General features: G+C 38.0%; 1 protein-coding gene across 1 annotated transcript in view; it reads right to left on the minus strand.

Annotated features, from left to right (window-relative positions):
* orc1 (origin recognition complex, subunit 1) overlaps nt 1-14899 on the minus strand; it is a 33644-nt gene that overhangs the window by 13241 nt on the left and 5504 nt on the right. The window contains exons 3-9 of the mRNA XM_061976073.1: nt 11610-11782; nt 8367-8781; nt 8072-8291; nt 6299-6358; nt 4489-4596; nt 2522-2830; nt 2267-2368 (exon numbers count right to left, since the gene is read on the minus strand). Coding sequence (XP_061832057.1) covers nt 2267-2368; nt 2522-2830; nt 4489-4596; nt 6299-6358; nt 8072-8291; nt 8367-8781; nt 11610-11782 — 1387 coding nt within the window. The remainder of the gene's footprint in view (nt 1-2266; nt 2369-2521; nt 2831-4488; nt 4597-6298; nt 6359-8071; nt 8292-8366; nt 8782-11609; nt 11783-14899) is intronic.

Below are 14899 nucleotides of genomic sequence, written 5' to 3' on the forward strand. Positions count from 1 at the left end.
GCCCGAACCACCTCATCTGGCTCCTCTCGATGTGGAGGAGCAGCGGCTTTACTTTGAGCTCCCCCCGGATGACAGAGCTTCTCACCCTATCTCTAAGGGAGAGCCCTGCCACCCGGCGGAGGAAACTCATTTCGGCCGCTTGTACCCGTGATCTTGTCCTTTCGGTCATAACCCAAAGCTCATGACCATAGGTGAGGATGGGAACGTAGATCGACCGGTAAATTGAGAGCTTTGCCTTCCGGCTCAGCTCCTTCTTCACCACAACGGATCGATACAGCGTCCGCATTACTGAAGATGCCGCACCAATCCGCCTGTCGATCTCACGATCCACTCTTCCCTCACTCGTGAACAAGACTCCGAGGTACTTGAACTCCTCCATTATGGCATACAGCTTAAGAAAACTCAAAAATCGTATCTCAAAAAATTAGAATATTTTCTCAGACCAAGTAAAAAAAAAAAAAGATTTATAACTTCAAAACAAAATCAAACATTTGAAAATGTCAATTAATGCACTCAGTACTTGGTTGGGAATCCTTTTGCACGGATTACTGCACCAATGCGGCGTGGCATGGAGGCAATCAGTCTGTGGCATTGCTGAGGTGTTATGGATGCCCAGGATCCTTCAATAGCGGCCTTTAGCTCATTTGCATTATTGGGTCTGGTGTCTTTCAGCTTCTTCTTCACAATACCCCACAAATTCTCTATGGGGTTCAGGTCAGGGGAGTTGGCAGGCCAATCGATGACAGTAATGCCATGGTCAGTACACCAGTTACTGGTGGTTTTGGCACTGTGGGCAGGTGCCAGATCATGCTGGAAAATGAAATCATCATCTCCATAGAACTTTTCAACAGATGGAAGCATGTAGTGGTCTAAAATCTCTTGGTACACAGCTGCATTGACTCTGGACTTGATGAGAAACAGCGGAACAACACCAGCAGCTGACATGGCTCCCCAAACCATTGCTGACTGTGGGAACTTCACACTGGATTTCAAGCAACTTGGATTTTGCTCCTCTCCAGCCTTCCTCCAGACTCTAGTGCCTTGACTTCCAAATGAAATACAAAACTTGCTTTCGTCTGAAAACAGGACTCTGGACCACTCTGCAACTGTCCAGTGCTTCTTTTCCATAGCCCAAGTCAGACGCTTCTAGAGATTTTAGAGCACTACATGCTTCCATCTGTTGAAAAGCTCTATGGAGATGATGATTTCATTTTCCAGCATGATCTGGCACCTGCCCACAGTGCCAAAACCACCAGTAACTGGTGTACTGACCATGGCATTACTGTCCTCGATTGGCCTGCCAAATCCCCTGACCTGAACCCCATAGAGAAATTGTGGGGTATTGTGAAGAAGAAGCTAAAAGACACCAGATCCAATAATGCAAATGAGCTAAAGGACGCTATTGAAGCATCCTGGGCATCCATAACACCTTAGCAATGCCACAGGCTGATTGCCTCCATGCCACGCCGCATTGATGCAGTAATCCGTGCAAAAGGATTCCCAACCAAGTACTGAGTGCATTAATTGACATTTTCAAATGTTTGATTTTGTTTTGCTGTTATAAATCTTTTTTTTTTTTACTTGGTCTGAGGAAATATTCTAATTTTTTGAGATACGATTTTTGAGTTTTCTTAAGCTGTATGCCATAATCGGCAATATTAAAATAATAAAAGGCTTGCAATATTTCAGTTGATGTGTAATGAATCCAGAATGTATGATATTTTTGTTCTTTTAATTGCATTACAGAAAATAAAGAACTTGATCACAATATTCTAATTTTCTGAGACAGTCCTGTACACACATATATACATACAGTATACATATATACACATACATACATTAATTCATTCATATACGGTATACACACAAATACATACATACATATAAATACACACACACACACACACACACATCCATCCATCCTAGGGCTGACAATTCTAACAAATTAACACATGTGATTAATCACAAAACATTATTGCATTAATCATGTATTAATGCAGATTAGTCCCGCATAAAAGCAAAGTAAAGTGCATATATTGCAAGGTAAAATGCATACGTATATTGCAGAAATTATTTCTCCTTTCAAAACACAACAAAAGTAACACAGATAAGTTAAACACCAATTTTGTAGCAACTGTGATTAATCACAATTAATCCAAATTCAAAAGTGTGATTAATCTTAATAAAAAATGTAAAAAAAAAAAAAAGGTTTCACAGCATAAATATGTAATACAAATTTTCAGGCTAAATTGTGGTAAAATCTTACCCTCCCGTGCCGTCCATGATTTTGCTTTCCACAAAGTTGTAAATGTCTTGAAACTCTTGCTCTCTGCAAGGTAGAGACTCGGGCACTGCAGACACGTGCAGCCTGACATGCAGACACATTCAAATAGAGAGAGAAAACACATCAGGGGTGTCCTAACCTTTTCCAGCGGCGCCACATACAGAAGAAATTCAGGGGGTGGCGGTCATTTTGGTTTGAATTGCTCAATTTCTCTGCATAATCTGTGCGTACCCTTACCTTGTTCGAGCCATTTCCAGTATGTTGGTGGGCTGGCGGGCTGGCTGCGCCCTGCTGGGCATCGTGGGCGTGGCATGACGGGGAGTTTGCGGCGTACCCGGCACCTTCTTGTTGGCTGTTCTCCGCGGCGTCCTGGCTGAACTTTTCTTGGAACGAGGCGTAAATCTACCTTTTTTGGCAAGTATTTCTTCATCACTCTCAATAACGTCATCATCGTCCTCGCTGCTACTCTGTAGTGCTTTTTTGGATGGAACAAACTCTTCCTCGTCTCCTGTGTCGTCTGACGTCAGCGTCTCATCCAGAAGATTTCTGATCCAACAAAGAACAAAGCAGACTTGTCTAAAGAGTATTGATTTGTGACAGTGTTCATGCATTCACCAACCGGACGAGTAACACTACGCATGAAATGCTGCAAACTAATGGCAGGTAATTCTCCAAAAGACACAATTATACATTTTAATCAAATTAATCTGTTTTTAATAAATTAATCATGAATAATCACTAGGGATGGGTACCAAATCTGGTACTTTTTTGGCACAGATCGAATCCTGCTGGACCTACTGGGCATCGATTCACATAAAACTAGGGATGTCCGATAAGATCGGACTGCCGATATCACCCGCCGACAGAAATGTTTCCAAAGTGCTGCACATCAATATTAAAAACAATATTCAAATATTATCCTTAGCTCCACCAATGACTGAATAAAAAAAAAATAATAATAATAAAAAAAATTTAAATAATCCTAAATAAAATTAAAAAAAATATTTTAAACCAATATAAAAACAATATAAAATAAATATTAAAAACGATTTTAAAGGGTAAAACAAATTAAAACAATAAATAGAAGTTTGACGAGTGACACCATAATAATTAGTGATGATGAACAAAAATGCATTCACATCCGAATCTCGCATCTTTTATATATATATATATATATATATATATATATATATATATATATATATATATATATATATATATATATATATATATTAATATTAAGGCTGCAACTAACGATTATTTTGATAATCGATTAATCTGTCGATTATTACTTCGATTAATCGATTAATAATCGGATAAAATAAACAAACTACATGTCTATCCTTTCCAGTATTTTATTGGGGGAAAAAACAGTATACTGGCACCATACTTATTTTGATTAGTGTTTCTCAGCTTATAAATAAAGGTTTATAAAAAATGTAAAAAAAATTAAATTAAATTAAATTAAATTTAAAAAAATACAAAATAAAAGCCTAGATCCAACGAATCAATGACTAAATTAATCGCCAACTATTTTTATAATCAATTAGTTGTTGCAGCCCTAATATATATATATATATATATATATATATATATATATATATATATATATATATATAGGAATCAGTTTAAAACAAATCAAATAATTGATATTTTTTTTAACTTAAAAAAAAATACAAAAAAAATCTATTTAAAAAAAATGAAACTGATATATATTTTTTTACATTTATTTATGGATTTTTTTAAAAGAATCAGTTTAAAACAAATTCAACTGATTCTTTTCAAATTTCTATTTATAGATATTTTTTATGTAAGAATTATTTATTTCTTAATTATTTTTTAAGAATCTATCATTTTCAATACATTTTTAAAAAGACGTTTTTAGGCCACTACTCCCTGCACATAGACGTCAGCAGTCAAGGAGGTTTTGTAACCTATCCACTAACTTGTTTCAAAAAGGTTGCGTTATCATTTTTATACTAAATAATGTTACGAAAATCGGTTTTAATTGAGAATTGATTCCGAATAGAATCGCCACCCAGCAATCGAATCTTATCGTGAGTTGTTGTAAGAGTCACATCCCTAATAATCTGTACACCCGTGTGACCTAGTAAGAAAAAAAAGGCCTTAGACGATGCGTACCTACACAATGAAAAAGCTCTACTTTAAGACATAAAATGTCACCTGTCAATTTTTACACTCACAATTGCTTTTTGATTCGAGTCGCCACCAGTCGAGCAGACTTTCTTTTCGAGCTTCTTTGTGCTGAGCCGAGGGGGAGCATGGGAGAGTTTTCATCGTCCACCTCAGGTCTAAACACAACAGAAAGAAAGCACAGTGAAAAAGATGTTTTGTTTAAGATTTAACATGTGCCTGCTATCTAGTACATCTCGGACATTACTGCTTATATCAGGGGTGTCCAAAGTGTGGGGGGAGAGTTAAAAAGTGGAGAAAAAGAGACTAATAAAACAAAGCTTTTTTTTTTTTTTAAAACCAGTCATTGTTCAAAAAATAATAAATAATCAAAAGCAATGTTTAATTCCAATTTGAAATATTTTTTGGGGGGGAAAAAAAGGGACAATGGATGGATGGAATATTGCATATTTTCTGTGTTTGCCATATAAAAAACAGATTTTCTTTGACAAACAGGGCATAAAACAAAGACGTAAAAAAACATTAAAAAAATAATAAAACCTTAAAATCGATGGATAGATCTGAAGTTAATCTAGAGACATACCGTATTTTTCGGACTATAAATCGCATTTTTTTTTCATAGTTTGGGGGGTGCGACTTATACTCAGGAGCAACTTATGTGTGAAATTATTAACACATTACCGTAAAATATCAAATAATATTATTTATCTCATTCACGTAAGAGACTAGACGTATAAGATTTCATGGGATTTAGCGATTAGGAGCGACAGATTGTTTGGTAAACGTATAGCATGTTCTATATCTTATAGTTATTTGAATGACTCTTACCATAATATGTTATGTTAACATACCAGGCACGTTCTCAGTTGGTTATTTATGCCTCATATAACGTACACTTATTCAGTCTGTTGTTCACTATTCTTTATTTATTTTAAATTGCCTTTCAAATGTCTATTCTTGGTGTTGGCTTTTATCAAATACATTTCCCCAAAAAATGCGACTTATACTCCAGTGCAACTTATATATGTTTTTTTCCTTCTTTATTATGCATTTTCGGCCGGTGCGACTTATACTCCGAAAATTACAGTACATAAGTGTTGACAGTTTTTTGTTTTTTTTAAGTATGACTTATATTCAACACTTTTATGAGTGGGGGCCTTTTTGGATCCCCAATAATTTTAGTGGGACTTTTTTTTAAACTGTCGTTGCCCAAAAAATAATAATGAATTTAAATTAATGTTATGAATTATTGACCTATTTAAGGCTCCAATTACTTCACATCAAATATTCCACTTTTCTGTGGGAAAATAGTGCATATTTTGTGTTTTTTTTGCCATGAAAAACTAAAAAAACTAAAAACTTTATATTGACAAATAGACCTGAAGTTGATCCAAAAAAAAAAAAATACAAAGCGTTGCATAAAAAAATACAAATAATAATACATGACTGAGAATATGTTGATTGGCAACACTAAATTGGCCCTAGTGTGTGAATGTGAGTGTGAATATTGTCTGTCTATCTGTGTTGGCCCTGCGATGGGTGGTGACTTGTCCAGGGTGTACCCCGCCTTCCGCCCGAATGCAGCTGAGATAGGCTCCAGCACCACCCGCAAAAGGGACAAGCGGTAGAAAATGGATGGACTTGTTTGTTTTTTTTATGACAGAGACCCTTCTGGGTACCTGGGACCTTACTTGAGGGTAACCCCAAAGGTAAAAAAATCGATATAGTGTATTGTTTTTTTTTTTTTAAAGAAAAACATCAAAATGATCCACGCATGTGTGTGGCCCTCAGTGGAAAAGGTTTGGACACCCCTGGATTACATAAACCAGCTGACATCAGAGAAAATGTGCATGTACTTACAACACTCCAAGAGCCGGTTCCTTCAAGGTTTTCTGCTCTTTACTCCGGGGAGTAGTACCTCTATTTGGAGAAAATACAAATACATTCTTAAAAAGTACTCACATATTCAACAGCGTTAAATGTCATACTTAACATGTGTGAGCAAACTAGGTGTGAGCGGTTTCCCTGTCACTTCCGAGTAGGGCCGGGTGATATCAACGATATCAGTATATATCACGATGTAATCGGCATCAATAAAAAAATGCGTAAGATAATAGTTTCGATCATTTTTTTCCCTTCTTCGTCTGAAGAAAGCAAGGTTGGTTGCATGAACAAAAACACTCGCTCTCTGCTAACTGAGCAACACAGGAAGTGATCACTGATCAACAAGCTAACAGCAAATCAGGTGACAGTATCGACTGTCAAGTCCCACGGTTGATTCTTTACATGGAGTGAGCAGAGAAAGTCAAAATACGTGTTGCAGAGAGCGAAGACATTTTTGATATTGTTGAAAGTAGAGATGTCCGATAAATGCTTTAAAATGTAATAAAGGAAATTATCAGTATCGGTTTCAAAATAATCAGTATCGGTTTCAAAAAGTAAAATGTATGACTTTTTAAAACGCCGCTGTGTACATGGACGTAGGAAGAAGTACAGAGCGCCAATAAACCTTAAAAGCACTGCCTTTGCGTGCCGGTCCAGTCACATAATATCTACGGCTTTTCACACACACAAGTGAATGCCAACCATTCTTGGTCAACGGCCATACAGGTCACACTGAGGGTGGCCGTACAAACAACTTTAACACTGTTACAAATATGCGCCACACTGTGAACCCACACCAAACGAGAATGACAAACACATTTCGGGAGAACATCCGCACCGTAACACAACAAGAATATAACAGAACAAATACCCAGAACCCCTTGCAGCACTAACTATTCCGGGACGTTACAATATACACCCCCCATTCCCAACTCAACCCCGCCCACCTCAACCTCCTCATGTCCCAAATTCCAAGCTGCTGTTTTGAGGCATGTTAAAAAAAATAATGCACTTTGTGACTTCAATAATAAATATGGCAGTGCCATGTTGGCATTTTTTTTTCCATAACTTGAGTTGATTTATTTTGGAAAATCTTGTTACATTGTTTAATGCATCCAGCGGGGGCATCACAACAAAATTAGGCATAATAATGTGTTAATTCCACGACTGTATATATCAGTATCGGTTGATATCGGAATCGGTAATTAAGAGTTGGACAATATCGTATATCGGCAAAAAAAGCCATCTCTAATTTTCACACTTTGCACTATTTTGTTACACTTTATTAAGCATTTCTTACATATTCCTTATTTTTGTTAAGTGTTCAATATGATTTTACAAATGTGTTTACATTGTTTTCCATGCTTCCTTTCTGCCTTGATAGCTGAGGGGATTATAATCAGAGAAAGGTTGCATTTGAAATTAGAATGTTCACATTTAATAAATTTTTCTACTCGTCCTTTTTTAGATAGGTTTAAAAAAAAAAATCAATAATTAATGCATCCAGCGGGGCATCACAACAAAATTAGGCATAATGTGTTAATTCCACGACTGTATATATCGGTATCGGTAATTAAGAGTTGGACAATATCAGAATATCGGCAAAAAAATCGGACATCTGTCTTCTTTTACTCACTATTTTTGCAGTTTTAAGCATTTTTATGTGTAAAATACAAACATTGCAATTAGGTTTCTCTCAAAACGGTCAAGTAAGAACGACGGTACCAACGCAAGAACGGTGTGACTCACCGGGTTGGATCTCTGCTTGGAGACGGAAGACGGGACACCTTGCTCGTCGTGACCACTGTGGGCTTTAAGGAGACGGCGAGTGGCGTCAAACGGTGGGAAGGACGCGGCATCAATGGAGGGGACGCAGACAGACTCTGAGCCAAGTCCGACTCCGACTCCAGCGCTTCGTCCAGTATCTGATTCAAGACGTGGTCATTAATCGCCGACGTCTTCTCTGGACCTGCAGAGACAGTGAGAACAATGGGTCTCTAAAAAAAGGGCGCTATATAAATCCAGTACATTAAAAGACACTCACTGCTGAGCTCCAGACGCTTGCGTACTCCCGGCGTCTTGTCGTAAGCGTTCCTTCTCTTCGCGCTCAGACATTTGGAAGCGGACAATTTGGTGGCAGAGTGCAAAGACTCCGCCTCCATGCTGCCGAGCTTGCCCGCGCTCACGCACGCTCTCTTCGCTCTTTGCTCCGCAGAGTCCGCACGCCGCAGGACAGCCAAATCGGGCGTAGGCAAAGCGCGCCGGGAGGCCTTTCGGGACGCGGGGGTGCCGGCGGGCGATTGGTCCAGGTGGCGTGTCAAACGAGCGGGTGGGCGGGACGGTGACACGAGAGAGGGGTCCACCATCGAGAACCTCTTGCTGTCCCAGGACAACTTGACATATAAAGTATCTTTATCACCGCAGTCGGGGAATGGAGCTCCTCCATCAAGATGCTTCACCTGTAAGCGAAAAAACAGCAACTTTATCAATCAATCAATCAATGTTTATTTATATAGCCCTAAATCACAAGTGTCTCAAAGGGCTGCACAAGCCAACTTTACATTTTAATTTTTTTAAATTGAACATGCACTTTGCCTCCCAACTATTATGATTTTATCAAAATACACATTCAGCAAAACTAATTAGCCTTCTGCTTGTCAATGAAAATAAATATTTGACATTCTGCAGAATTTTTTCAAAATTCGCCCCACAAAAAAGGTATAAACATATTGTAAACAATATTTTATCAGAGGTAGATACTAGAGATGTTTGATAATGGCAGGGGGTGTATATTGTAGTGTCCGGGAAGAGTTAGTGCTGCAAGGGATTCTGGATATTTGTTCTGTTGTGTTTATGTTGTGTTACGGTGCGGATGTTCTCCCGAAATGTGTTTGTCACTCTTGTTTGGTGTGGGTTCACAGTGTGGCGCATATTTGTGAACAGTGTTAAAGTTGTTTATACGGCCACCCTCAGTGTGACCTGTATGGCTGTTGACCAAGTATGCCTTGCATTCACTTGTGTGTGTGAAAAGTAGGGCTGCAACTAACGATTAATTTGATAATCAATTAATCTGTCGATTATTACTTCGATTAAAACGATTCTGATTAATAATCGGATAAAAGAGACAAACTACATTTCTATCCTTTCCGGTATTTTATTGGAAAAAAAAAAAAAACAGCATACTTGCACCATACTTATTTTGATTATTGTTTCTCAGCTGTTTGTACATGTTGCAGTTTATAAATAAAGGTTTATAAAAAAATAAATTAAAAACATTTGTTTTTTTAAATATATAAAATTGCCTCTGCGCATGCGCAACGAATCGATGACTAAATTAATCGCCAACTATTTTTATAATCGATTTTAATCGATTAGTTGTTGCAGCCCTAGTGAAAAGCCGTAGATATTATGTGATTGGGCCGGCACGCAAAGGCAGTGCCTTTAAGGTTTATTGGCGCTCTGTACTTCTCCCTACGTCCGCGTACCACTTCGTACAGCGGCGTTTTAAAAAGTCATACATTTTACTTTTTGAAATTGATACCGATAATTTCCGATATTACATTTTTAAGCATTTATCGGCCGATATTATCGGACATCTCTACATATGACCTTTCTTGTTGATGCTCTTGTAGTCCATCTCAGTCTTGTGCAGGTCTACAACCTTGCCACTGAGGACAGCGCTTTGGTCTTTCCCATGGTGATGTCGACGTTTGAATGAAATGAGTGTTTGTATGACACGTGCCTATTATTAACATAATGAATTGAGATTAGGAGTACTTTCTTAAAGATGCAGGATGTATTTGGTTGTTTTATGCACACAACACTTGCTGCTTTATAGGGGATCAAATACTTATTTCACTCAATCAAAGACATTTCTCAACTTTAAACTTCTGATTAGAGATGTCCGATAATATCGGCCTGCCGATATTATCAGCCGATAACTGCTTTAAAATGTAATATTGGAAGTTATCGGTATCGGTTTCAATAAGTAAAATTAATGACTTTTTAAAACGCCGCTGTGCGGAGTGGTACATATCCGGTAAAACCCTCCCGATTATTCCGGGAGACTCCCGAATTTCAGCGCCCCTCCCGAAAACCTCCCGGGGAAACCATTCTCCCAAATTTCTCCCGATTTCCACCCGGATAACAATATTGGGGGCGTGCCTTAAAGGCACTGCCTTTAGCGTCCTCTACAACCTGTCGTCACGTCCGCTTTTCCTCCATACAAACAGCGTGCCGGCCCAGTCACATAATATATGCAGCTTTTACACACGCGCACGCACACGCACACACACACACACACACACACACACACACACACACACACACACACACACACACACACACACACACACACACACACACGTGAATGCAAGGCATACTTGATCAACAGCCATACAGGTCACACTGAGGGTGGCCGTATAAACAACTTTAACACTGTTACAAATATGCGCCACACTGTGAACCCACACCAAACAAGAATGACAAACACATTTCGGGAGAACATCCGCACCGTAACACAACAAACACAACAGAACAAATACCCAGAACCCCTTGCAGCACTAACTCTTCCGGGACGCTACAATTTACACCCCCTGCTACCCCCTAACCCCCGCCCCATCTCCCGAATTCGGAGGTCTCAAGGTTGGCAAGTATGCTCTAGTATACTCTGGACTGAAGCTGTGTGCTTTCATTGTTTTTGTAGCTGTTGTTTTGAGGCATGTTTAAAAAAAAATTAAAAAATAATGCACTTTGTGAAAGTCAAAGTATAGTATTTCCCATAGTTGTAGTGGGTATTAAGATTATTTTAGGGAGAGCATGTCTCAAATTCCAAGCTGCTGTTTTGAGGCATGTTAAAAAAAAATGCACTTTGTGACTTCAATAATAAATATGGCAGTGCCATGTTGGTACTTTTTTCCATAACTGGTGTTGAAGTTGTTCTCTTATTTTGGAAAACCTTATTATTGATTGATTGATTGATTGATTGAAACTTTTATTAGTAGATTGCACAGTACAGTACATATTCCGTACAATTGACCACTAAATGGTAACACCCCAATAAGTTTTTCAACTTGTTTAAGTCGGGGTCCACGTTAATCAATTCATGGTAAAGTTACATTGTTTAATGCATCCATCACAACAAAATTAGGCATAATAATGTGTTAATTCCACGACTGTATATCGGTATCGGTAATTAAGAGTTGGACAATATCGGAATATCGAATATCGGCAAAAAAGCCTTTATCGGACAGCTCTACTTCTGATGCATCTTATTTGCTGCTGTTACCTGCACAGGTCTGAGGATGGACTCCGCGTTGATCTCTTCATCGCAACTTCTTCCCAGGTAGTAGAAGATCTCCTGCGGGTGCGGGTCTCTGCCAAGCTGTTGCAGCTTGCTCACCGGCACTTCGGACACGCGGACGAACCACTGGACCGCCGCCTTCATCTGGTGCTCACTCTCTGCACACAGAAACACTCAATTGTTTTTCGAATGCAGAAGGAACCCTATTTGTTTATGAATCACCCCTTCAGTAAAAAATACGTTCCGAAAGCCTGGCCTAAAAGAGGTTTGCTATAAAACGATACAATAAATGATATTTAGTAAGAGGTCCTGATACAACTTTTTCACTGGAGTATTGGCCGATGCCGATATTATCCGATACGATATCATCAAAATTAGAGATGTCCGATAATATCGGCCTGCCGATATTATCGGACGATAAATACTTTAAAGTGTAATATCAGAAATTATCGGTATCGTTTTTTTAATCATCGGTATCTGGGTTGTTTTTTTGTTTTTTTAATTAAATCAACATAAAAAAACACAAGATACACTTACAATTAGTGCAACCAACCCAAAAAACCTCCCTCCCTCATTCACACTCATTCCCACAAAAGGGTTGTTTCTTTCTGTTATTAATATTGTGGTTCCTACATTATATATCAATATATATCAATACAGTCTGCAAGGGATACAGTCCGTAAGCACACATGATTGTGCGTGCTGCTGGTCCACTAATAGTACTAACCTTTAACAGTTCATTTTACTCATTTTCATTAATTACTAGTTTCTATATACCGTATTTTTCGGAGTATAAGTCGCACCGGAGTATAAGTCGCACCTGCTGAAAATGCATAATAAAGAAGGAAAAAAACATATATAAATCGCACTGGAGCCCGGCCAAACTAGGAAAAAAACTGCGACTTATAGCCCAAAAAATACGGTAACTGTTTTTATATTGTTTTACATTCTTTTTTTATTCAAGAAAATGTTTTTAATTTATTTATCTTATTTTATTATTATTTTTAAAAAGGACCTTATCTTCACCATACCTGGTTGTCCAAATTAGGCATAATAATGTGTTAATTACACGACTGTATATATCGGTATCGGTTGATATCGGTATCGGTATTTAAAGAGTTGGACAATATCGGAATATCGGCAAAAAGCCATTATCGGACATCCCTAATCAAAATCATACGTTTTTATATTATTTTGCAGTGCGAAATGCAGAGGTGGGTAGAGTAGCCAGAAATTGTACTCAAGTAAGAGTACTGTTACTTTAGAGATTTATTACTCAAGTAAAAGTAAGGAGTAGTCACCCAAATATTTACTTGAGTAAAAGTAAAAAGTATGTTGTGAAAAAACTACTCAAGTACTGAGTAACTGATGAGTAACATACACACACATATCATATATATATATATATATATATATATATACACACATACATATATATATATATATATATATATATATATATATATAAATGTGTATATATATATATATATATATATATATATATATATATATATATATATATACACACATTTATATATATATATATATATATATACAGTATATAATTTATATTTATTTATTTTGCCGTTTTTGTTTACATGTTAAAGGTGTTTTAATGAATATACATGCATGTTTAACACATATAGATTCCTTTCTTTCATGAAGACAAGAATATAAGTTGGTGTATTACCTGATTCTGATGACTTGCATTGATTGGAATCAGACAGTAGTGCTGATAACGGCCACGTTTTCAAATGGAGGAGAAAAAAGTTCCTCCTTTCTGTCTAATACCACATGAAAGTGGTTGATTTTTGGCATCTTATTTGTCCAGCTTCCATATTCATTTTTATACACTTTACAAGAAATACATTGGCGGCAAACTCCGTAGCTTGCTAGCTTGTTTGCGCTGGCTTTCGGTGACTCTTGTTTTGAAAGCGCAGGCGCGATGGAGCGGCACTTTTATTGTGAAGACAGGAACTGTGCAGTCAGTCTTTAGGCTTTTGACGAGATATACGGTTGAAATAAAAGTGTCTTTTTTCCTTCACACTTTTGATTGATTGATTGAAACTTTTATTAGTAGATTGCACAGTACAGTATATATTCCGTACAATTGACCACTAAATGGTAACACCCCAATAAGTTTTTCAACTTGTTTAAGTCAGGTCATGTGACCGCCTGGCTCTGTTTGATTGGTCCAACGTCACCAGTGACTGCATCTGATTGGTTGAACGGAGTGAACGTCACTAGTGACTGTATTTGTTGAAACGCAGGCACTATGAAGGTCTGTCTGACAGACCAAAACAAACAAAGCGTGCATTAACAGATCGATAAAAAATAGTAGCGAGCTGAATGTAGATAAAAGTAGCGGAGTAAAAGTAGAGTTTCTTCTCTATAAATATACTCAAGTAAAAGTAAAAGTATGTTGCAATAAAACTACTCTTAGAAGTACAATTTATCCCAAAAGTTACTCAAGTAGATGTAACGGAGTAAATGTAGCGCGTTACTACCCACCTCTGGCGAAATGTCAGAAAAGGTTTAATAAAGTTTAATTAGTCAAACATAGAACAACGATAGGTATAAAAAACACTAATCTGTTTATCATTAGGCATCCGGAATGGACTCATGCTGTCTTTAAGGTGAAGTATAGTGGCATTCATTTTTTTAGTCACCGCTACTCATTAAGTTGACACAATTAAGTTGAACGATGCGGACACGTTTATTACTGGGCACTTTCTAATATGCTGTTATAATGATATATGACCTACTCAGTGTCATTGTGGTTAGAGTGTCCGCCCTGAGACTGGGACGGTATAGCTCGGTTGGTAGAGTGGCCGTGCCAGCAACTTGAGGGTTGCAGGTTCGATCCCCGCTTCCGCCATCCTAGTCACTTCCGTTGTGTCCTTGGGCAAGACACTTTACCCACCTGCTCCCAGTGCCACCCACACTAAATGTAACTTAGATATTTGGTTTCACTATGTAAAGCGCTTTGAGTCACTCGAGAAAAAGCGCTATATAAATATAATTCACTTCACTTCACTGGAAGGTCGTGAGTTCAAACCCCGGCCGAGTCATACCAAAGACTATAAAAATGGGACCCATTACCTCCCTGCTTGGCACTCAGCATCAAGGGTCGGAATTGGGGGTTAAACCACCAAATGATTCCCGAGCGCGGCCACCGCTGCTGCTCACTGCTCCCCTCACCTCCCAGGTGGTGAACAAGGAAATGTGTGTGTGTGGCTATCATTGTGACTTTAACTTGACTTCAACTTTAATGA

This window comes from Nerophis lumbriciformis, linkage group LG14, assembly GCF_033978685.3.
Source record: "Nerophis lumbriciformis linkage group LG14, RoL_Nlum_v2.1, whole genome shotgun sequence".
Classification (NCBI taxonomy): domain Eukaryota; kingdom Metazoa; phylum Chordata; class Actinopteri; order Syngnathiformes; family Syngnathidae; genus Nerophis; species Nerophis lumbriciformis.